Raw genomic sequence first — 26,483 nt, forward strand, 5'->3', positions numbered from 1 at the left:
AGTGTTTAAGTTTCAAGAGAAGTGAGGAGAAAATTATTTTATCTGAAAGTTAATACTCATTTAACTTCAGGTGAAATTAAATTTGAACCCAATATACTTACTGAGGTACCTGATGTATTTTCTTAGATCATTAAAACACTAAATATATACACACATGATAAAGACGTACATTTAAATACACAACAGGTATTTCTCGTACATAAGAAAATGGAAGATTCTCTTGTGATTGTGTGTTCTTATATATTGGTCATTCAAATGTGCACTGACAAAATGTAAACTAGGAGGGCAGGAGTTTCTTATTTCCTGAAAGCCAATTTTCTGGTATTTTTTATCGCCCCAAAGATCACCCAAATCCCTAAAGGTCTAGCTACTGGATAAGTACAAGAAGGCCTCGGCATTTTATCTCCATCAATTTCAAAATGACAAAGATAAACTGCCATTCACTGTGCTATTCACCATTGATTCCATTTGATTACAGGCCATTTCTAAAAATTAAAGAGATGATAATCAACAATCAAAATAGTAATGATTGTGGAAATACTGTAGAAGGATACAAACAAGTTTAAGATCTCACACTGGCCTTCCTTGTAGACAACTATACAAAATGGACCATCACAAAGTCACAATGAATAACATAATCAAGTGCCAAAAATCACTAGGGAGAGAGCGGACCTTATGTCAAAGACCAGGTCAAGGAAGAACTAGACATGACAGTTTTCTTGGCTGTGAATGACAAGACAGAGAGGAGGTATCAAAAGTTTTGAGTGTAAGAACTGGGAGAGTACTGAACAGTCATGATGAGCTCATTAAGAAACCAGGCATCCTCGGGACCTCCATCACTGCCAGTCCCCATTGCTAATTGACTACTAACTACTTTTCATTCTTTCTCTTAAATATGCTCCTAAATGATTTAAAATTTCTAAGTTTAAAACATGCTTCTAAAAAATATGCTCCTTTTCTTTCCATTTCCATGATCACTGCTCCGGCTTAGGGTCACCTATTTCAGGAACTACTCTTTCAGTTTCCCTGACTCTAGTCTTCTTATCCACATACCAACTCCCTCCAGCACAACTCTGATACCAATTTAATGAACCTTTTAGCAACAGAAAGATCTTGTTACTCCACTGCTCACAATTTTTGATTTGTTCCAATTCTGGCCACATGAAATGAGATTTTAAGTATTTTTGCACAAGAATTCTTACATATATGCCATTCTCATCTTCCATGGTTGCCTTTCTGGTATATTATGCTACGCTAAGATAATGCCTTTATACCTGTTGTTCCCACAGCTTGGAATTTCTTCCCATAGTTATTCTGTCCAGAAAACTTCTCCCCATCCATCTAGTGATGCCTACAAGGTCTGCTCTTGATTCAACCATATGAACTGAGGCACGCCTTCTATTGTCCCACTACGCTTTGTGCATGAAACAAACACACACCAAAAACACTGCCAAAATGGAAGTAACTATTAAGGGGTCTACTTTTTTGTTTACAACATCGAAGAGGAATGATTAAACAAAAATTGTACCCCACATTGTAAGTTTAGTCCCTAATAAACAGTCAATGCTCAATAAACATTTATCAAGTGAATGAAGTCTGACTCCAGATATGGCAAATCCAGCAGGATAACTCAGACCAAACAGGTCGCTGGAGATGTGAGGCTGGCACTTGCAGAAAAGGGCAGGACCAGAAGTGTACAGGTCAGAATGAACCATATAAAGGTAAGCTGAGAGGCTACAAAGGTAACTAACAGGAAAAGATGGAAATGAAGCTATAAGCAGAAAAGTAATTATGAGGCATTACAGAAAGAGAACCAGTACAGTGATTTATCAGGTAAGCTAAGAAGGGACTGGTGTCAGATACAGCTGTTCCAGAAGGGGTTTAGGGGTCAAGTGCTTCCACTATGATCAAAGAAAATAAAATACCAAAGACCTCACTGCACTTCATAATTAGAACATTACTGATGAATCTCTGCAGTCTAGAAGATCATGGGTGAAGCTTGAAAAGTGGTTAGGTAACAGGTGAATGGAGAGAGAGAGAGACTTATTCTTCATTACTGGCACAAGACATTCAATTCTGAGATTTAGAAACAACATCAGGAGTAAAATTTCTTTCTGCAGCAGGAAAAATACTAAACTCAAATGAAAAAAAATCAGAAAAACATCTTCTTTAACCAACCTTTGTCAGTAACACAGAATACAGAAAAAGCAATACTCCAAATTTGTTTCCCCACATTGAATACTGGTCCAAGACAGCATCTCTTAATTCTGCTAAACTTCTGAATGATCTTTTTCTGGGGGGAAAAAAGAATTAAGTATTAACATGATGATGAGATTGACTACATTCATAAATGGGAACATTTTAAAATTGTCTTCTACATTAAAATGCATACATACAAACAGGAGATTTTTGTGTCTCAAATTTTCAAATATAAATTTAGCCATTAAAAGCCAAAGCTATTGCTGACAACTGTCATTATACGTAATAGGTACCATTAAAATAGAAAGCCTACTTGGTAGCGAACCTCTTCATCTCTTAGGTGAACTGTCTGACATCAATGACTTCTTTAATGATCATACAGTTATTTAAGGAATTAGGTGGTCCTCTTCTAGGATTGTTTAAGAACAAAGAAACTTGACTTTTTAAAGCTTGAGAATTATTTAACAAATATGTGAACACCAAGGATAAGGTGTACATTTGTGGCTTCTTTTACAATAACGTTGTATTTCAAATCAAATGCCACTCACAATTCTACCAACATAGCTATCCTTACCTTTTATTTCACAACAAAAAATTTAAATACTCTAATGAAAATATGGCACTGTTAATGAAAATTATAGAAAGCATATTTTGACAATAAGCAATAACACAAATACTTATCATACTAGAAATCTTTATTTTCACTTGGAGAAACATTAAGCTAAAATGTTTTTTCATTATAATGATGAAAAAGCCTTTAATGTTATAAAAAGTGTATTTCCAAAGTTAATTTGGGAATCAGAATATTTTAAGAACATATTGACAAATTATTCTTTTTTTAAAAAATCTGAAAACAAATTAATCCTCAAGCATACAAATCTAAGTACCTTTCCACAGTATGAACAGACTTAAAATGGCAAATGTGTCCACAAGGTAAGTATTTTAAATGTTCCAATGTTACTTACTGAATTAATGCATGAAATCGCTCAAAGCCAAGCTCTTCGACAGCCAAGGCAGCTATACATAAAAGACACTTTTCAGCACTACACATGGCAAATAAATGACACAAGATACACACAGCAGGCTGTAAATACTTTTAAGCAATCAAAAGTTTCCCTCTTTCCTTACTCCTTAGAACTCTCAGTTTATTTTCCACTTTACTGAACATAAATTTATATTTCAACATCTTAGGTATCATGAATAGAACTAAAATGTATTTTAATACTGAGAATGTAGAAAGGTGATTAAATAATAAACATTTTCTTTGAATTCAGTTGTGCTAGAATAGTTAATAACATGTGAGAAAGCATTGACAATCATAGTGCTTCACACATAATTGCAATGTGTCCTGCACTTCTAAATCATCTTTTGTTTCTTAGAGCCAAGTCAAATCTTCACAGCTAATCTTCCTCTAATATAAAATCTTTAGACTTGATGTTTCATTATTAAACAAATGTGTATAAAAAGGCAGAGAACTTTGAAAGTACACAGGTTCAACGACAGCTTTAAGTTTGTTTCCTCATCTACTTGTATAACTAACTGTTTACAAGTTTTCAGCATCTTATTTAGATTATATTGACTAATAAAATTATAAAATTTTAAGAAATCAAAGGAAATCAAAGAAAGCATTTAAATGAAAAGTAATGCTTACTTAGCACAGTTCTAAGTTCCAGGCCCCTTTTTAAATGCTCTATGGGCCTTAATCTGATTTAATCCACAAACAACCCTACTACCCCATTTTACAGTAGAGGAACCTGAGGCCCAAAGAAGAATCCTCCCAAGAGCAAAAAGCTATAAACAGCAGAACTGAGATCTGAACCCAGATAGTCTCAGCTCCACAAAGATGAAGTCTTTCAAGAAATCCTACACAGATCAAAATGCTCACTCTAATCACAAGGAACAATTTCATATATACCTTATTAAATAAACGTTAGTACTTTCAAATACTAATCCTCACTAGAGAACTGAAGAAACTGTTTCACTATGTATTCAAAACTGAAATTTTGATTTACAATAAAAAATGTCACATTATTTTAGCCTTTCAAAGTCCAGACTTAATTTTCAAATGTTTTGAATTACTTTTTAACATCTGTAAAGTCCAAATGGATTCATTTAAATAATCTTTTGATTTGTGTGTGGGAAACAAACTGAAATTGAACCTGAGTATTCACTACTGCAAATAAGTGTGCATTACCAAAAGCCAAACTACACACCACAAAAGCCAATGAAATTAATGTTTGTACACAACGTAATACTGACAAGGGGAAAAACACTTCACATGTAAATTTTCAAGATAAAATAAACCTTCTGCCTAATCTTTTCCAAACTGTACTAATTTCTCTGTGGTACCTGATTATCTAAATAATTTTACTAAGTGTACAATATGAAAGTTGACATAGAGATAGTAATTTAGAGTAAAGAGGCAAGCAAAATAAAAAGCTTAGCAGGCAGGATGGTAGAAAAATATAAAACACAAGAAAAAGAACAGAGCTGGGAATAAAGGAAAAAACAGGTAAAACAGATTGTTATATGGAATAAATTTTAATATAAGTTCATTTCATTGTCAACATCTAATGTGAATTTTCAATTACTAAAACTTCTCAAATTTATATAACATTAAAAATCAATTTATAATAGTTTCATTTCATGTCTATTTTAAAAATGAGACAAAGTAAATTGGAAAATTACTAAAAAATGTTTTTCGGAGGCAGAGTCAATATAATATGCCCACATAGGTTACTGAAGTGCCAAAGTTAACATCAGAAGGCCATTTAACCTAGAACAATTTAACCCATCCACACAGAAATGCACAGCACATCCAGTGAGCACATAGTTTACTAGGATACTCATGAAAAATGTTAGCAAAAAGCTATTTTCTTATAATATTAATACATGGAGTACGTTTAGCCACGTGTTCTTTAAAACAACTTCTAACCTCTTCATCTATTCCTATTAAGATTTTAATATCCTAAACTATTAAACATGCTTTTACGCAATCCAGTAAAATCTGGAAAATATTTTAAAACCAGCCTTAATGACATTTTTAGATTATCAACCTTGTGAGTATTTTCCACTTGTTTTCTTTAACTCTAAAAATATATTAAATTCTTTTTGAAATGCTATGTTTGAAAGGCCTAAAAGGAAATGCCATTCAACTGTTTAAATTTGAAAAATTATTTCTTGCAAATGTACTATTAGTAGAATTTGCCATTGTAACTGCAAAGGTGAGAGAGAGAAGATGCTGACATCATAGAGACATGTTGGCTCAAGGATACAACTTGCCTCATAGACAATCCTATAGGGAGAGCAAGATATATACCATAGCAACTGAAATTTACTTTTTAGAAATTGGGTGTCTACAGTTTCCACAGAGACGAAAGTTAATGGATTGCACTATAAGTAGAACAAGTCACTTATTTAGTAAAGACACTTACAACTATCAATTACCAAAAGCAACCTACAAGCAAGTTAATTTCTAAAAGAAAACCAGAAAAGCAACTCTTTATCTGTAGTACAATCTTACTAGTTCATTCTGGCAGTTTGTAGGTCAACTATGTAAGAATTTTTAAAAACCATAGAATATATAATTCTATAGAATATATAATATATAGAATATATAATTCTTGTGAGTGAGAAGAGCTGTTATTTTTCTTTAAGAGAAATCTTCAAGGTATGAAAAACTTAAATGAATGCAAAATTAAAACTCATAATAAAAAAACTATCTCAAAATAATTCATCTATAGTAACCTTGTCCAAAAAGTTCAGGAGGAAAAGAAACAACACAGGGAAGAAAAGTGTCCCTATTTTTGCTTTAGGAAACAGCTGAAGATAATTAAGACATTTCCTAATGTAAAAAACAGTCATAATAATTTCCCTGTTTTTCCCAATACCATGGAAAACACTGAAGTATTTGAAGCACTGAAGTATTTGAAGCAAAGAAAACAGAAATATGTTCTTTCAGCTTTCTAAATGAGAGTTCCGAAGCTGAAAAGAGACTGTCATCAAGTAGAAGTTAACTAGAACTTTTACTAAGTTTACTTTAAGAGATGCAGTTCCTATGGTTTTTCCCCAAAAATCAAAGAAAAAATAAACAAATGTAATATCCTCCAGCAATTAAAATTATCAAGAGAAATGAAAACTAACAAAGCTCAAGGATTAAGTAAGCTTAGGCTAAAAAACAGATCTTATACAACGTTTAAATCTTGTTCTCTCTTTAAAATTTCCAATAGTTCTATTCAAACACACAGACAAGAAATTACTTCAGGAAATAAAAGTGTGTCTTACAAGAATGTTCCACTTGGCAACTAGACTGTGCAGGGCTCCCAGAAAGGCTAGCGGTTTCCTCAGTTGTCTTTCCTCTTAACCAAGAAACCAAGCAGTAGGATCCCGAGTTGTCACAACCAGCACTTTCTAAAATATCACACAAGGTATGACAAAGGAGTTCCTTCCGCTCTTCCTCTAAAAATAACCGAAGCATAAGTTACAATGGTTTTCTCTGTGGGGGACAAAAAAACCCTGTCAAATAACAATGTTAAGAATGTGTTAATTTAGTGACGAAAATCAAGCATTTTTTAGTGGGGCAGAAATCCATAAACCACTGATCTTCAATTACAGTTTAGAAAAACAATGTGCTTGAGGGTTAAAATGTCACTGCTATTGAGTATTTCCATTCAGGAGAAAAAGAATCCTGGAAAATGCAGAATTAAACATCAGAGGAAAGAATATGCTATGTGGAGTAAGCTGATACTGACTATCCCTTTCTTAGGCTGCAAACAGAGCCTTTCAGCCATGAGGATTCCCTTCTTGTAGAACCAGGTCTTCTAAGGGCCTGTGGGGACCTCTGTTTCTCCCCATTTCTGAATTAGTCTCATGTCTTTGATCTCCCAGTCCCACAGGGGGAAGGATAATGAGATACCATCAGCACATATAAGGACACAATCCATTACACTAGCAGAGGCCCATTGCGGTTATGCTGCATAGTATACAAACCACTGATACTGTACTGTGGTGATGTGAGCATCAGACATTTATTAAAAATAGCACAATGCTCAACTTTGTCCTGAACCTTAGCCACCCTCCCCTTTTCGAGTAGTGTTCGTCTCCAGAAGCAGTACCACTTTCTGAAGCTTTCAAACAAAGGGGATAAGAGCTATATACCCCATGTAAAATTTTATGCTAGAGGGAGGTTTCTCTCTCCCTAGACAGACTAAGAGTTCTTTAAAGACTGGAACTGTCCTATTCACTTTGGCACCCCACGCCAGTACTCCTGCCTGGAAAATCCCATGGACGGAGGAGCCTGGTAGGCTGCAGTCCATGGGGTCGCTAAGAGTCGGGCATGACTGAGGGACTTCACTTTCACTTTTCACTTTCATGCATTGGAGAAGGAAATGGCAACCCACTCCAGTGTTCTTGCCTGGAGAATCCCAGGGACGGGGGAGCCTGGTGGGCTGCTGTCTATGGGGTTGCACAGAGTTAGACACGACTGAAGCGACTTAGCAGCAGCAGCAGCCACCACAGCATTTACAACATGACAATGCTACAAAAATTTCTTATCAATATGAATGTTTCTATGCAAGAAATTTTAGAAATTTAATAAAATGTTCATGCTAGTAACAGTCTCTTTTGAATAGTTTCTTTCTTCTCTACTGAAATTTATTTTGCATTTCAGTTATTAATTAAAAATACATGACAGTGACACTTTATCTCTTAAATTTAAAACCACTAACAGAAGGTACCTGCATGGTTTGGAATGAAAGCTGTTCTGCCCTTATACACAAAACTGCGATTATAATATATTCTACCTTCTTTCAGTAGTCATTGTGAGTTCACATAAGACAGTCTAAGTAAAGAAAATACCTTTGTAAACTGTCAAGGATGCAAATGTTTGTTATTATCAGGTAGCACATACAGTTCTCTGATTTAATCATATTGCAGAAGCCATGAAAGCTTCATTTGCGATTTAACTCAGAATTACCTGCAGTAGTATTCGCATTGTGTAAAGTGTTATACTAAAAGGTTCAGCAATACAAAGATAATCTTGAGTTTTTGCTCAAAGCTAAATAAGACAATACAAACATAAATGATCCTCCCTTATGGTATGCTACCATTTAACAGTGCACCAAAAGATTTTTCCCTTAGTTGTAAAAACGTGTCTTACCCCTCTCAGTTAGGAAAACCACATTACAAAATACACATTTTTAAGATCTAGAGTCACTGTTCATGAAACTTTTGGGAATATTTAAAAAGTCAACCTCACGAAAAAGTAACTGATAGTTTACTTTTTAAAAACAGATAATTTCAACTGAATTACTGGCAATGAATGCTGCATCAATCACTTATAAAATAAAAGATGGAGTAAAAGTTGATAAAAGACAGCTATCATACCTGGGCAATCCCTCCAAGAAGACTTCTCAGAAGAAAACAGGAGCTTCTTCAAAAGAAATGCCTTTATACAATTAAAGCAATAATTATTAGAATTTATTATAAACATACCTTATATCATTCTTTTATTCTAAAGTGGGAAAAAACCCCACTTAATTTACCTCCTTTCTGATCTTTTGAATAGTGCTATAGAATTTCAAATAATTTACCTTCACATTCACCAGTAACTGAACATAATTACTTACTTAGAATATACTACTATAAACTTGATTCTAGATCGATACAATTCTTCTTTTGTAGTACATATTTTTTGGCAAATAGAACGGACTCAAATAACCACATAACTGAAAAAGAAATTTACTGCTTCATTCACAGAGTGAAGGCCCTATGGACCAGGAAAAAAAACCCACGTTTCTCTTTGATTCCTTTGAGCAAAGAAAGCTAAATACAAAAGTGGTTCTGTACTAGTTCTCATTTGTGACACAGGAATACCACTGTGTGGGTCACTGATAAGGAGTTCCTAACTTTCTGATTTAACTCAAAAAGCTTTAAGATCCCAAAGAAAAAACAAACCCATTTTTAACCTTTTCTTAAGTGTGCCAACTAGGTTACATTGGTGTTTTGATAGACAGCAGTTCTGAGTATAATACTGTTTCCTTCTCAAAGTGTAGTTAACCTGACTTGTTTATTTAAGAGGCAGACCCTGATGCTCCACCTACTTTATCTCCAGCAGGCAGATTCAAGAAAAAGTAGTTACTATGGTGATTCTTACTCATAAGTGTCTGAAAACAGTAGTATACAGATAAGAAAACTACTTTTAGTTGCTACTGCTGCTAAGTCGCTTCAGTCCTGTCTGACTCTGTGCAACCCCATAGACGGCAGCCCACCAGGCTCCCCTATTCCTGGGATTCTCTAGGCAAGAACACTGAAGTGGGTTGCCATTTCATTCTTACTCATCAACGTCTGAAAACAGTAGTATACAGATAAGAGAACTACTTTTAGTTAGATAGACCTAAAGTTGAATTCTGGTTCCATTATTTTACTAATTAAAAATAATAGCACAAACTTTAAAAGGTTGTAACGAGGATTACATGAGATGATCCAGTAATACACTTAGCACAATACCTGGCACCAAATAAGCTATCAATTCTAAACATTTTAACAAAAAAATAAATAACATTCTACGATATTCTCACAAAAATAAAATCTACAAATACTACAACCAAGTGCTTCTGACTTTTCCCCAAATAACAAAGACCATAAAATTGAGTAACATAACTATATTGTAAAACTGGAAAAGTGAGGTGGGACAACCTTATTTCACCACTAATAGAACCACCATTCACATTTTGATATACTTCCTTCCAGTCTTTCTTTCATACCTGTTTGAAATTTTAAGTGAGAAGCCTAATGGGTATGTGATTGTTTTCCACTTTTCTGTTTTTCCACATAATTTATAAGTCAATCTCTAACTGTCTACCAAGCTATTAAAATTTACTTCAACATCATTCCATGTTTACATGACGTTACTGTGCATTAGGTTATTTGCAATTTTTTAAAACTACTATAAATAAAAAACATATTTGGACTTGCTCTAAAAAAGCTAATTCTTGCATACAACCTTTCGATCTTAAGGATTATTTCTTCAGCAAAGAGTCACAGAAGTAAAATTATTCTCATCAAAGAATCTGCATTATTTTATTATGGTTTCAATTATAATGTAAAATTCCTTCCCTCGGTCATACTACAAAGTTATACTACATAGAGTTATCTGTAGCTACAGAGTGTGCCAGCATCACCCGACCCTTATATGCACTGGCAATTATTTTATATATAAAGATTAGGAAGAGTAAGCCTTTGGGCCATTATTTTATATCTAAAGATAAGGAAGAGTAAGCAAAAGAACCTATTTAAAAGTTTTATTTGTACTTTGGTGGATTCCTAGTGAGCTTGGGCATCTGGATTTTTTGGTTGTGCAGCATCACATGACTGCCATGACTGCATATACTTGCCCATCTCACCCCTGAGGTTTAAGTGTCTTTCTAACCAATGTGTACGAGTTCTTTGTCTAAGAAAGATATACATTTATTGCTAACATTACCTGCAGATACTTTTCTGAGCCTGGAACTCATTTATTCTCTTAGAGGGTTGATAACCCATTATTTTCAACTTACCATGGTTAAGTGTTATATCAAGGATAAACTTGGTACATGGTACGAGACAACCCAGATTCAGTTTTCCCCCTCAAATTATCAACCTGTCATATCAGTAGCATTTACTAAACTACATTGTATTTCATCACTGATTTGCATTCCTTCTTATTATGATATGCGATTAATTCCAGGTAAACTTGTACTGTATGTAACACGGTCTACTACTGTATTTTCTACTTGGTTCCATAATGTCTATTCTTCTAGCAAAAGTGCCATGTTCTAGAGTTCAGTTTTAAAAAGTTCAACATCCAACTCGCACACTTCCCTTCATTACTCTCAGTAATTTAGTTTTCATTTTTACATTGAAATATTAATACAAACAAAATTCTATAACCAAAAACATTTATGTGACTTTGAAGCAAAGTTACTACCTCAAAGATATATCTTAATTTTGAATATTACAATTATTTCCTGTTACATAACAACTCCACTTGCAAAAATAATTACCGTTTTGGAAATATACTGAATTTTATAAAACATGAAATTCCTGCTGTTTATCTTGCATTTAAGTATATTCATAGACTGGTAATAAAGACTCTAAGGTACTATCTGGAGAAGGAAATGGCAGCCCACTCCAGTATTCTTGCCTGGAGAATCCCATGGACGGAGGAGCCTGGTGGGCTACAGTCCACAGGCGGCAGAGTCGGACACGACTCAGCGACTTCACTTTCACTTCACTGAGGTACTATCACGGCCCAAGAGGGTCAGTGGCAATAAAATCTATCTTGTATACGAACAAGACACAGAATCCTCAGATTCAGAGAAGATTCCTACTAGCAAACCAAAACCTACCTCAGTTGTTCAACAGCCCTAATAACTAATTTATAGTTAAATTTATTTATACTCCAAAATCCCTAGGCAAAGCTCAAATTTTTCTTAATTAAAAAAAAATCTACTAATGAAAAAAATGTATCAAATTTACTTTTTAAAGAGGAAACAATGACCTACAAAGAATATATTTTAGAATCAACCATAAAGGAAAACATTTCTTCTTCAGAAAATGCACTTTAAATTTAACAATGTAAGTGCATGGAGTTTGAGAGACAAGTTTATTTTGCAACTAACAGTCAGGAAAGCATTTTTTATGCCCAATAAATAATAAATACCACATTAAAAATGTATTTTCAAAATGTGCTGATTAAAACAAGCAATAAATTCAAGTTTCTTTTTAACAGTTCTGAAGTTATACTGCTGTCTAGATATCGTAAATATCACAGCAAACTGAAAATTCAATTCTCCGTTTTAATAATTTAATAGTTCATGGCAAATCAGCCTTTGAATTTCAAACAATACAACACATAAAAATTCAAAATCAAATACACACACTGAAATTCACCCTTTCTCGTGTGCAAAGAAAAAAAATCTTTTTTTTTTTTTTAAATTTTGGGAATTGTTTGAAATCTGCTGTTACTGATTTTATTTTAAAGACCAAAAAGCTACAGCCTAAAACAGTATATATTGTCAACTTACTTTAAAATCTGATTAAGTTTTAGGCCATGAAAATATTAACTCATCTTCAACTTTTTTGAAGAGTCATTTTAAGAGACAGAACAAATACAAATGGTACCATGATTATGGTATAACTACCTTTGGCATAAATTATTATTACTCAATAGGATCACTGTGTAAGATGTCATGCTCATTATTTTCAAGAAAACATAATAGAAAATTTGGAGTTAAAGTCAGCCAAATGGCTACTGCTGTATAAGCTACTCATATTCTGAATTCATTTTTATTTCAGACATTTAAAGCAATTTACATGAACACAAATTAAGAGGTAACTGATCATGCTTCATGATTACACGGAGAACAGGTATTAGAAAACACAAAGTCAAGGAGGGAACGTTTGAACACGTCCCTCTAAGGAGTTGGTAAAGTAGTCTATGTTACCTGAACAGGTGCAATAACAGCACAGGGGCCACCTTCAAACTGTTCTAATGCAGATCCCTCTGATTCACTAAACACAAACCCTAAAAATGAAAGCAAGCAGCAAAGATTAAACATGTCATTCAAGTAGTAGCTGAAAGAATTTTTAATGTACTTTGCTTTGATAGAGAATCACTTATCACAACAGCAAATTATCTTTAAGTCAGTCCATTGCTATAGTTTTCAGCTTTCTGGAGGATAAAAGAACCCTTTGAAAAAAGATATGGAACCTAGGCTCCCTGTCAAGTGCACGTGCACGCACACACACACACAATTTTGCACTCAGGGCCCCCTATTAAGTGGACTAAAGAGATACAGTGTAGACATCAGTAAAAGGACACAATCTGATTTTTTAAAAGTAATTTAATATACTGGAAGAAAGACTAGACAGTTTACTGAATTTAAACAGAAATTTTAGGACCCTCTACAGAGTTATCTTTTTTAGTTTCATCTTTGAGTCACATTCTATAAGCTAAAAATTAAAGAGCATTATACACACTGGCTTCCCTGATGGCTCAGATGGTACAGAATCTGCCCGCAAAGTGGGAGACCTTGGTTTGATCTCTGGGTTGGGAAGATCCCCTGGAGGAGGGCATGGCAACCCACTCCAGTATTCTTGCCTGGAGAATCCCATGGACAGAGGAGCCTGGCAGGCTACAGTCCAAGGGGTTGCAAAGAGTTGGACATGACTGAGCAGCTAAGCCCAGCACATACACACCAAACGTGCTCATACTGGTTCCATCTTAATTCAAGTATTACCAAGTCGCACTGATTGAGAGCAGCCAGGACAAGCTCCCACAGAGAACACGGCACACTGTGGAGATATTGCGGCCAAAGTCAGGAGAGGTGAGTTACTATCTGTACAACCTTCAGGAAATCATTTCACCTCCCTAGGCCTCCGGGTACTTAGCTTTAGAACAAACATTTCCAATTTCAACATACCTAATGGTTATAATTCAGTCATTTATCCAATAAATATTTCATGACCCTCAGACACGACACCAAACATCCAGGGTATAAATGACATGCATGACAAAGTCCCTCATCTGGAGAAGCCAACAGTCCAGATGAAGACAGACATACAAACAAATCACTGAAATAAAGGAATAAATGAATATTTCAACAGAAGTATGAAGACAGTGTTGAGGAAACTGAAAGGAATGACTTTGCCTAAATCAAGTCATAACAGGTGACTTGAAGGCTGACCTTGAATGGAACTTTACCAGAAAGGCAAGGGTGGGAGAATGACTTTCAGGTAAAGAAAACATCTTTAGTAAAGGAAAAAGGTGTGGTAAGAACAGGACAAGTTCATGGATCAGAGGGAAATGTCATGCAGCTGAAGGGCTGTATGGGGCAGGATGGTGAGAAAGGAGAGATGACAGGACATTCATACTGGGAAGGGCCACATCATGACAAGTACTAATTAAAGCAGTAACACAACCATACTGGTATTTTGCTTCTTTCTTTAAAGGACCAGAATGGGGAGGAGACCATTTCAACAGACCTATGGAGACAGTGCCAGACTAATAAAAACAACACTAATGTTGAGAGAAAACACTATATACAAACAGTATTTCTAAGGTAAAAATTAAGATTTGATGAACATATGCAAGTGCAGCAAAGGCTGGGTACGTAAGAAATTAGACCTAACTCTGTTTCTACCTTGAGACACTAGGTAGCAAGTGAGTTAACAAATAGTATGGAGGACACCAATCCAGTCCACCTCCTCTCTACCTTTCAATCCCTTTCAAATAGGATTTAAACATGTACCTCCTATTTAAAAATGAAAATTCTCCTTAAGATTCTACCAGAAGGTCCTTGTTTACCCAAAGGAGTTGAAAATTTAGCACCCCCACCCCCCCGCAAAAAAAACCGACACACACTGTTTACTGCACCTTTCCTAATTGCCACAACTTGGAAGCAGCCAAGATATCCTTCAGTGGGGGAATGGATAAATAGTACATACAGAAAATGAAATATTATTCGGTGTTTATAAAAAATAATGGCTTGCAAGCTGTGAAAAAACAAGGAGGAAACAGTTATATACCATATGATTCCAACTATATGACATTCTGGAAAAGGCAAATACTATGCAGACAGTAAAAAGATCAGAGGCTGCCAAGGGGAGGGGAGTGGGGGATGGGGTGAACAGACAGAGCACAGAGGATTTTTACGGCAGTGAAAATACTCTGTGATATTATAATGATGGATACATTCCATTATATTTTTGTCACCACCTATAGGATGTATAGAACCACGAATAAAAACTGTGGACCTTGGGTGATAATGATGAGTCAATGTAGGTTCAAAATTGTAACAAACACTCTGGTGGGAGATATTGACATTGGAGGAGGCTGTGCACGTCATGGGAGCACGAGGTATGTGGGGAAATCTCTGTATCTTGCCCGCAATTTTGCTGTGAACCTAAATAACACTGTTCTAAAAGGAAAAGTCTTAATTTAAAAAATCATTTGACCATTAAAAAAAAAATTTCCATCCAAGATTCCAAACACCACTCGCTCAAAGCATACCTAACTGTCTGTATGCACTGTCTTAATTTCCTTATCTCCCAATTAACTCAACTCACAATAATTTGGTTTTCAACCTGTGATTGCATCAAACTCACTGTCACCAAATTCACCAATGACCTCTCAACAGAATCATCTGAAATGCTCACCATTGACTTGTGAAACCTTCTGGCCCTTGGCTTTAGTGGTCCCTCTTGTTCCAAATTTTCCTTTTTTGTTTCTACTCTGTATCAATGTCGATCAGCAACTAAATGCTGAAGTTCTTCAGGTCTTGTCTTTAGAGTCTTTGTTCTTTTCATTCTACATGTTCTCCCTGTGTAACTCATCTACTCCCAAGGTTTCCACTATGGGTTATAATCAGGTAATCTCCAAATAGAGCCCTGACTGGAACTCCAGTCACTGACAAAATCTAAATTCTTTAACATGGTCTTGTATGGTCTGGCTTCTGCCTATATCTCCTATCTTATCCTTTGATACTTTCTTCTTTAGCCTCCAGGTGTGCAGACTTTCTTTCAGACCCTCAAATATCCATTCTCTCTCTGGTTTCTCATGCTTTGAACATGTTCCCTCCACTTGAAACACTTTCTCCAAAAAACTCCCACTTATCTTTAAGGCTTCACCTTATAAGATCCTCTTGGTTCAAGGGCCCAAAACACATCTGTATCTGTCCATCTCCACTCCGCTTCTGGTTCACCTTCAGGTTCTAACCACCATCATCTTTCATCTAGAACACCGTTAGGAATTTCCAGTCAGGATCCCCCTACCCCATTTCACCCACATCCCAACTCCCAACCCACCCCTTACCTACTCACCATAAATTTACCAGAGAAATAGTCTAGAAATGGAAATCAATTTTTCTTACAGACTGCTTAAAACACTCAAATGGTTTCTTACTGCAATTAAAATAAAATTCAAACTCCTTTTTCATTGCCTAAAAAAGACCCTATATGATCTCTCAATCCCACCTTCCCTCAGTTCACTCTTACCTTCATCATACACAGTGGTCTTACTCCTCAGAACATCTCAAGGTCTTTACCTGGGGCCCTGGTGTCGGCTGTTCTCTCTGCATGAAATGGTCTTTACCCTTCTCATAGCTGAATCCTCCTCATCCTAAAAGACTCAGTTGAGGTATTAACTCCTCGGAGGGATGTTCCCTGACAAGTCTAGCTAAGTAAATCCTTCCTACCATTCCCCAGACCAACCAGGACTTATCATCATCTGTAATTACGTTATTGTTCATTTGTTTATTATGTCTTGCCTCGAAAGTATCTTGCCTCTCTTACTGACCACTGTTTTCCTAGTGTGTTATTATTAATACAGTTAATACTCAATGAATACTTGCTGAAGTTTTGGGAGGAAAGATAAAGGGGGTGAGTTCATTCACATCCAACTCTTTGTGAGCCCATGGACTGTAGTTTGCCAGGCTCCTCTGTCCAAGGGGTTCTTCAGGCAAGAATACTGGAGTGGGTTGCCATTTCCTTCTCCAGGGGATCTTCCCGACTCAGGGATCAAACCCATGTCTCCTGTGTCTCTTGCATTGGCAGCTGGATTCTTTTCCACTGAGCCATCTGAGAAGCCTGATAATGGAAATGTTTGTTTCTAAATTCAGTCTCTAAAATGTGGTGGGGTGGCGGGGGGAGGGATATGGGTCTGGAGCTCAGGGCAGGGGTGAAGATTAAAGATAGCAACTTGAATCACCCTAAACATGGCAGTTAAAGTGAATGACAACACAGAACAAAGATAATGAAGGCGGTTAACATTAAAAAAAAAAGAAAAAGAAATAAGCAGATGCTGAGTCAGCAAAGAAGACTGACAAAGACTTGAAAGGTAAGAGAAAAAACACAGTGAGGCCCCAGAAAGGAAAAGCAGGCAGTCACCTGTTTCAAATGCTGAGTGGAATAAAAACATAAATGAAAACCCTGGATTAAGCATGTCACCACGGGGAATATACAAAAAGGAAACTTAGAATGTTAGGAAGAGCAGTCAAATTTTAAAGAGTTGAGGTGTGATTCAGAACACAAGCAGAAGGAGAAGCTGCAAACTGTGTTAAACAAGTGAAGGGGAAAAGGATGATAGCTTGAAGGGTAGCTGGATAAATAATTATTATTTTATAGACCAAAGGGCATGAGTTTAAGAGAAGGAAAAGAGTGACCAAATGGAAAAAGAGATAAGGACGCCGAGTTCTGAGAAAGCTGAGATGGTACACAGTAGTGCTGGACTGGATAAAGAGGTTCTCAAAGTGTGGTCTACAGAGCCCTGGAAATTTTAGTGACCTTTTAGGGAACCTGCTAGAGGTGAAAATCAGTTTTACTATAATACAGATTCTCGGTTTGATATTCACAGTGATGGTACAAAACAAAGAGTGGGTTATGTTACTGGTGCCTCAGCACACATCAAGGCAATGCCATTAAGCTATACCGAAACACCCTGATATGCTCTCAAACACACAGAAAAAGCCAATTGAACTTAAGAAAGCTCTTGCTAATGCTAATCTTATTAAATCTTGACTTTGAATACAAAGTACTTAAAAAAAAAATAGTCTGTATGACATAACGGAAACTACCTACGAAGCACCTCTGCTACGTACCCTGTACAGGTGTCTCAAAGAAAAGCAGATGTATAATTTTTTGAACTGTGAGCTGAACTAACAGCTTGTCTGTGAATGTTATTTTTACTCTGAAGAGCTACTAACAAACTATGATTATTTAGACTTTTTCTCAGAAGTAAATGAAGTGAGCCTGATACTTCAAGGAAAAAATAAACTGACAGCACTTTTGCCAGCAATAAAATTTCAAGCTTTCAAGTGATTAACTAAAATTCTGGAAAACTCAGGGCCAGCACTGTGAGCTTGAAACTTCCCAATACTCAAAGAGATTTTTCTGACAGGATCAGTGAGATAATAATAAATATGACTTTAGATATTGTTTAATAATATGTGTTAACATTTGGAAGATTTGCGTAAACCAGCAGACCAATAATTTCCAAACAACTGATACAAATGGTTACAAATTAATTCATGGGTAGAAGATCCACTCAAAGTACAAGACAAACCAATGGATTTCATTTTAATACAGTACAACTGTTCATTAATGTGGCTTCAGATTTCATATTTCAACTAACCTCTAAGAAACTACCATTTGCTGAGTTTCAGTGTAGTATCAAAGAAGAATATCCACAATTATTTGAAAACGCTATTATGATACTCCCATATTACCAATTGCTTATATGTATGAAGATGGATTTTCTGCATACACTTCAACCAAAACAACAGACTGAATGTAACAGACTGAATGGAGAAGCAAGTGAGAGAATCCAGCTATCTTCTAATGAGCTAGACACTGAAGAGACTTTTTTAATGTAAAATAATGCCATAGGTCCCAATTTTTTTTCATAGTGAAGTCTTCAATAATTTTTAAGAGTGTAATGGGGCCCTGAATTTAAATAAACTTGAGAAAAAGACAACTTTAGCCAGTTTTCAACTTAGAAATATGGGCAAAGAGGAAGTGAAGAGATGTTACTAACAGCAACAGAATGAGGGGCATAGAAAACTGAGAATATTAATTCCAAAAAAAACATAAGAGTCAACAGGATAAAGAACTAAGAGAAATACTGAGGGCTCAGCTAAGGTTTAATTAGTACACCTGTACTGATGCTGACCACAATTTGCTCCAGAACACACAACACGTTGGGAGAAACAGAATAGAGGACACGCTAAATATAGGCTAAAAAACAGGCATGATGGATGGGCCAAATTTAATAAGGCAAGTTTAATAAATGAGAACTAAGGGTGCTGGTGATCTCATCAAGACAAGCAAAACTGAGATCCAACCTGGAAACAAGAGGTGAAGCCAAGGGACCTCTACTCTTCACCCACCTCTTTTCCTAATGGCAAGAAAAAAAGGGTCACTGGTCTTGGGCCTAAGTGCAGAGGCGCAACTAAGCTCTTCCAAACTTTCAGGGTATGTCATAAATAAGTATCAGTAATGGATTCTTCGGAGAAGGCAATGGCACCCCACTCCAGTACTCTTGCCTGGAAAATCCCACGGACAGAGCCTGGTGGGCTGCAGTCCATGGGGTCCCTAGGAGTAGGACACGACTGAGCGACTTCACTTTTCACTTTCATGCATTGGAGAAGGAAATGGCAACCCACTCCAGTGTTCTTGCCTGGAGAATCCCAGGGACGGGGGAGCCTGGTGGGCTGCTGTCTCTGGGGTCTGTCTCTGGGGTCGCAGAGTCCGACACAACTGAAGCAACTTAGCAGCAGCAGCAATGGATTCTTGCCTTTCTTAAAATCACTAATAATGTATTTCAGTTTTCAAGGTCCATGGGTGGGGCTTTTAGACTGAAGTACATTATGATGAGTTGCTTTTGTACTTTAGAGATAAAACCCCAGGGAGAGAATTCTAGGCAGATCTGCTTTATACCAAATTCTGTTTAATTGCAGCATATATGCTTGCGGGTGTTAATTTGATAATGAACAAGGGCTCTTACAGCTTAAAATGTAATAAAGTCAAACAAATGGAAATGAACTTTTCTGTCCTAAAACAGGACTATGCTATGTAGGCATCTCCTTTTATAATGTTTCACTTGAGTTGGAATTTTTTAGGATATAGTTATTTTTCTTGTCAAGTGTTCTCATATTTGTATTATTTCCTAGTTTTAAGAGGAATTAACTTATCACAAAATGACTGTTTTACTAATTAGATCTGAAATTAGCTGTCTACCTTAGCGTCTGATCCTAAGCATACGATTTTGTATCACACCGGACAGCACTACAGACACAGACGTCTTTCTCAATTTTACGGCTCATAAGTAATTTAAACTCAAGCCATCAACCTCTTTGCAATTTCCTAGTCTTTTATTTTCATATGACTTACTTATTCAAACCAGTTTGACAACTATTGCCTATGTAGTTCTTCTAGTCTTCCATGTAAACAAAAGGCTACACAGAAAGACTTCATTTGTCATTATAAGTTAGATAATATTAAGTGGAATCTGAACTGAGCCTTAGTCTCCTCATCTATAAACAGGAGGATAACTACATTTATCTCTTGCTGTCTCTTGGGGTTGTTGCAAAGATTAAGCAAGATTTTCAAAAACTGTGAAGCATAATACAAATCTAAGTATTATCATAAATATTTTGAACTTAAAAATACATTATGTACTCAAAGTACCAAGAAATTGACTTTATCACATAAGGTTACAAATTGGAGATTTTAAAAATTGATTTTTTTAGGTCAAATGCGATGTAGGTAGGTTTGAGAAAGTAAAATCTATGTTGGAAATAAAAGGTTTCCAACAACAACAAAGATCTTTGAAATTATATGATCCATAGTACTGACTTACCTTCACATCACACTTTTGGATTTTAACCCAAATGGTTTTAACTCCTGATTACATTTTTAAACTTACATTTTTACTGACCCCTCAATTTTTCAAAAGTTATTTAGAATCATTTTTTTTAATCATATAGTAAACACTGTCCTACACAGAAAGTGCAAAACTAATTTCAAACAACCGCAGCTCCAAACACTCCACCTCTACCCTAAAACACACTAAACTGCAATAAACAGCAAAACTGGGTTTCTCTTCTGGCTAATCTTTAGGTGAAACAATGAAGTAATTTAAAGCTCGAAGGAACTGGGCAGAAAAAAGGAAAAGATGGGTTCTCAGAGTTTATAATGTACAACAGGGTTGGCTTGTTTTTCAAATGCAGATTTGGAACAGAGCCACACCCATCTTATCAAGGGCTGCTTCTGCTGCAACGCCAGACAATAAAGTCACTGGCCCTTTAAAGAAAATATTTGCCAAACACTGGCTAGACAATCAATACTGAAAAGAAAACAAAGTCTCAATCAGCCAAAATGTTTTCCTTTGTAATAAGATTAATATTTACTTTTGTCAGATCATGAGGACTCTTATTCTGGTTCTGCTGGGTTGAGGTCAACCTGACCACTTCCAACCGCCTCCACTACCACTCTCCCGGGCTAAGTCGCCGTCTTTTACCCCCTGGATTACTGCAATTCTCTCTCATTTGGTCTTGTCTCACTCTAGGACTACAGTCCGTCCTCAATTTAGTAGTCAGGTCAGTCCTTTAAAAATTGTCATGTCGTGTCTCTCCTTTGTTCCAAACCTCCCAATGACCCGTCATCTCATTTAGAATAAAAACCAAAGTCCTTACAATGGCCTATAAAATCTTAGTGATCTGGGCCATACTGTTTCTAATATCATCTTTATTGGTCCCCTCTTCCCTCATTCTGTCTCCAGCCAAACTCACCTCCTTCCTGTTCCTTAACCAGATGTATTCTGCATTAAGTCTTTTATGATGGCTATCCTTGCTGCCTGGAATACTCCTCAGATACCTGCGTGACTAATGCAGTTACTTCAAGAGTCTGTTCAAATCTCATCTTAAAATGAGGCCTTTCCAGGCAACTTCACCCTATAATTCCTATTTCTTTACCCTCTAGTATATATACTATGCCATATTTGTTATTTGTCTTCCCTTGTGCCCTATCAAGTAAGCCTGGAACACTTCAGTTTGTGAGAAAGGAAGGAAGAATAAATGATATTTACAAATAATGAAGTAGAAAAAAAATTTTTTTTCCTTTAAAAAGCATTAGCGACAATTGAGCAGGAGGGAAGCAAGCAGGAGTAGGGAGTAAATGTCCAAGTTAAACAACAAAACAACTTCAAATCTTTAAATTATGTGACTTATTGGCTTTAAAATAAAAACTGCAAAAAAACCCAAAAAAACTCACACCCAAACCCTACTTTTCTCTCTTTTTAAAAAAAGTATTTGCAAAAGAGAATTATCTTAAACTGCCAAATGAATTTTAAAAGAACACACACACACACACACACAAACCTATGTGCTACTCCTGCACTTACATGCTTTAACATATTATCTAAAGCTGCCAAATCAATTAAAGGGGGGAGGGGGAAACTCCTAAAGCTGTTTAACATATCAAAGGAATTTAACAGGACCAATCAGTATAGTTTCATAAATGGAATATTCCTGGACATAGTTCTATAAATATTTACACCAAAGACCTTACATCTATAACTTGCTTCCAAAAGATAATGAGGTAACAGTTGTCAATTCAAAGCACAGCTACAGATGATGAAATAAAGCCAAAGCTGATGTCACATTACGAATGCAGTAAGTCAAGGGCAGCAAAGCAGTGTCTTGTGTCATTCCCAAATCATTGCCACAGCAACCTTCAGCAATTTCTGTCTCCTCTGAGAAAGAATAAATGAATGAATAAATAAATAAATAAATGAATAAAAGAATAAAAGAATAAATAAATAAATGAACAGAGCAAAACCACTAACAACATCTCTCTGATTCAGAAGTGATAACTTAAAAATACATATTCGGTTTTCTTAAAACCATGATCAATTTAAGATCTTGAAGAATCAGCCACAATATAGCTGCCCTCTGTAAAGAACAAAAAGTAAATAACCTTTTATTTTCAAATGATATTGATTGAACACATCTTGTTAAGGAACTTCCCTCTGACTACAAGATGGTAGAGCATTCTAATGTGTCATTACAACGTGATCTAATTAATAATAATTTCTTGCAACTGTCAGGGCATGGCTAGAGAGTGATCTTTGGCTTGATCTATCCTACAATTAAGCACTTTCTAAATTAAGCTATCATTTTCTGAGTGTTTATATCAGATATTGTGTTAAGCACTTGCCTTTAATCCTCACAACAAACCTGTAAGATCGGCCCTAGTATTATCTGTTCTCCACAGAGAAGGAAACCGAGGCTTAAGTTAAAAAACTTGAACCTAGAACCAAAGAATTTCTATTCCAAAGACTGCTCCTGCTCCTAACCATTATTAGAACTGCCTCTCTGAATTCTCCTTGTATCTGCAACACAGTACTAAAATAAATGAGGCCAAATATCACCCTATTCTGTGCTATATTATTGCTTAATTAACAAAAAGTAAAACCTTTCCCAATCTTACAATCTTGTGTACTTTAGGGCTATTCGTTACTAGAATAAATAAAACAAATAGGAAAATAAGTTTTAAAACAGAACTTGCAAATGTAAATGCCCATGATTTCTGAAAAAAATTAGCTAAGTGACAAAATTAGGTGTGTAGAAAGAGCCAAACTAATTACATGTCTGGTTAAAAATAGGAAGGAAAACAAGACAGAGCTGTGACTTGTAATTCACTCCCAGTTCTTACCAATTCATGCAACTTTGGCCTGGTCATTTAGCCTTCAGGACTCCTTTTTCTCATTTTCAAACAAAGAGTAATGAACTAAATAACCTAACTAGCTGTTACACATTATGATTCTGTTTTCACCAGGTCTTAGAAGTATCTGAGGGAAGAAGAGATTATTTAAACCCTAAATGTTTGTTTCTAAGTAAACATTATGAAGTAAAGACATAGATCTACTATGCTAAATTTACCCCAAATCCTTTGAGAATCAGTATTTTCTAAATAAATGTTTTCATAACAAAATATTTTAATAAGAGTACTAAATAGCTACTATTCCATTGGCTTGTGATGTTTTACATAAATACATTACCCACCCTTCTGACTTCAAAGACTATGCTGTTAACTTCACTTAACCTCACCAGTCTTTATCACCTTAACCAATGTGTCCGTTTCGTTTTAATATTAAAAGGCACGAGATAGGGATGATTACTAGCATGAACTGCCCAACGCAGAGCCTGGGACAGCTCTGGAATTAAATCTGTGTGTGTGTGTGTGTGTGTGTCTTCTATTTCACAATTATTCGTATTAACAAAACTTCTTATATAATTCAAAATCCTGTCTGAATAATCAGATCGGCGCAGCAAGTTCTATGAGCCACGGAACAGATACTAAATCACCTCAAAATCAGGCATATTGGGGTGTAGAAAACACTTTGCAGCAGCGTTTTATTTTTCACCGAGTACCACGCCTAACCGCCTAATTAAAATACAAACTGCACAATCGTTTCGTGGAATTAGCCACAGTGAGTTTCACGTGGACTTCCCTTCTCTCCAAAATTAGACCAAACACCAAGATGAAGCCTCGTTCGGGGGTGAAGACCCAGGAGGCCAGAGCAAGTCTTGAGAAATGGATACCAAGGCACAGGGCACACCTTCAGTGTCACACCCTGCAGCCCGACTGCCGCCCCCTTCTCCTTTCCAGCCCAAGAGGCAGCCCAGGGAGCGGCAGGGGCACTTCGGGTCTTTAGCTGCCAGCTGGAACCATTCTCCTACTCAACCTCTACCCCCTGGAAGGGTAGGGCGTTTCTAGAAAGTCCAGTGTCAGTGCAGAGCAGGGGAATTGGGACAGAGTGCAGGGCACGGGAGGGGACTGGCGCGAGAGGCGTCACGGCTCGACTCTCTCGGGGCAAAAGGAAGCGGGGGCTGGAAGCCTGAGTCCAGCCGGGGTACCTTGCGTCCAGCGGCAGAAGATGGTGTCAGAGAGACCGGGGCTGCTGTTGGTGCCCCACACCAGCTCCATCAGCTCTTTAGTCAGTTCGGACATGATGGGATGCCGGCGAGCTGGTCTTGGCTTTCAGGACTCCTGCCCCGGCACATGGGGAAGGGGCGGCTTCCGAGACCAGAGTGGCGGGACGGCGGCGGTAAACGAGCTTGAAGGTCAGACTGGAGGGAGGCAAAAGGAGAGAGACCTACTTGCAGAGACCCCGCCTGTCAAGCCCGGTCGGAGCGGCAGCAAGGAGTTTCCCGTACCGGAAGTACCGGAGCCACTTCCGGCTTCTCTTTCACTGCGGCCCCCACGGCCGGAGGGGCAGGCGGCGCCTCCCCGGAAGCGGAAGTGGGGGTGGGGCGAGAAGAGCTGCTGGGGACTCTTCGGGCTACTGGCCTTTCTGAACTCAGTGCAAGGGGGCTGTCGTGCGGTGGCTGCTTTTGTGTTGGCAGGAGCATCGCGTCCCGTGGGCGTTGGCATATTTCTACCATTGTAGAATACCTCCTTCTCCGCACTGCTTTGGGATTAGCCCTAGGACCCCAGGCCCAAGCCCTGGGACTCAGAACATAACCTATACCTTAAAATTTGTAATATTAATTATGCCAAACTACAGCTTTAAGAGTATGGTTGAGTCTCCTTGAGGAAACATTCATGTCTGTGTGGAGAGCTGCCCATAAATTGAAGGTTCTCAATCTCTTGCTAAGTCACATCAAGTTAAACCAGCTATCAACATAACTGAAGAATGTGGCCGAATGAATGTTAGAAATGCCTGCTGCTAAGTCGCTTCGGAGCAGGCAATGGCACCCCACTCCAGTACTCTTGCCTGGAAAATCCCATGGATGGAGGAGCCTGGTAGGCTGCAGTCCATGGGATCGCGAAGCGACTTCGCGATCTGAGCGACTTCCCTTTCACTTTTCACTTTCATGCATTGGAGAAGGAAATGGCAACCCACTCCAGGGACTGGGGAACCTCGTGGGCTGCCGTCTATGGGGTCGCACAGAGTCGGACACGACTGAAGCGACTTAGAAGAAGTAGAAGTAGAAGTCTCTTCAGTCGTGTCTGACTCTTTGCGACCCCATAGACGGCAGCCCACCAGGCTCCCCAGTCCCTGGGATTCTCCAGGCAACAACACTGGAGTGGGTTGCCATTTCCTTCTCCAATGCATGAAACTGAAAAGTGAAAGGGAAGTCGCTCAGTCGTGTCCGACTCCTAGCGACCCCATGGACTGCAGCCTACCAGGCCCCTCCGCCCATGGGATTTTCCAGGCAAGAGCACTGGAGTGGGGTGCCTAGAAATGCCTGACCCAAGCATAACTCAGAATTACAAAGCTCTTTACAGGAAAACAGATTCAAAGCTGCCCGTTTGTAAATGGTAGAGCAATTTTACCTACAATTTTGAAGACTGTAGGGTATATGGGCAACACGTGAGCTTAAAGACCAGGTTTCAATCATTGACAAGCATTCAGTTAAATTTAGTGGTTTCCCTGAGTTGGTGATGGATAGGGAATCTTGCTGCAGTCCATGGGGATCGCAAAGAGTTGGATGCGACTGAACTGAATTGAACTGAAAATTTTCTATTTGTGACACTTACAAAGAAGAAAACTTATTCTGGCTGAATTTGGAATTTCAAACAGAAAGGCAAAAATCTGATGGGCTCCTTCCAGGCAGCAAATAACAGAGTTTGCTAATTTATACTCTATTTTTGACTTAAGCAACCTTTGTTGTTGTTAAAAGGAATTGCTCAAAGTACCTGAACCCTATCCATAGCCTTCTTCCCAATCTTTATTCCTTGTG

General features: G+C 37.2%; 1 protein-coding gene across 1 annotated transcript in view; it reads right to left on the reverse strand.

The window, feature by feature from the left end:
- FAM188A (family with sequence similarity 188, member A) overlaps positions 1-24,967 on the reverse strand; it is an 80,125-nt gene extending 55,158 nt beyond the window's left edge. Inside the window, exons 1-6 of the mRNA XM_010859969.1 lie at positions 24,654-24,967; positions 12,684-12,763; positions 8,584-8,644; positions 6,484-6,657; positions 3,165-3,216; positions 2,179-2,293 (exon numbers count right to left, since the gene is read on the reverse strand). Coding sequence (XP_010858271.1) covers positions 2,179-2,293; positions 3,165-3,216; positions 6,484-6,657; positions 8,584-8,644; positions 12,684-12,763; positions 24,654-24,747 — 576 coding nt within the window. The 5' untranslated portion in view covers positions 24,748-24,967. The remainder of the gene's footprint in view (positions 1-2,178; positions 2,294-3,164; positions 3,217-6,483; positions 6,658-8,583; positions 8,645-12,683; positions 12,764-24,653) is intronic.
- Between the last annotated feature and the right edge of the window lie 1,516 nt (positions 24,968-26,483).

The sequence above is a fragment of the Bison bison genome, unplaced genomic scaffold (assembly GCF_000754665.1).
Source record: "Bison bison bison isolate TAMUID 2011002044 unplaced genomic scaffold, Bison_UMD1.0 scf7180017864461, whole genome shotgun sequence".
NCBI classification, from domain to species: Eukaryota; Metazoa; Chordata; class Mammalia; order Artiodactyla; family Bovidae; genus Bison; species Bison bison.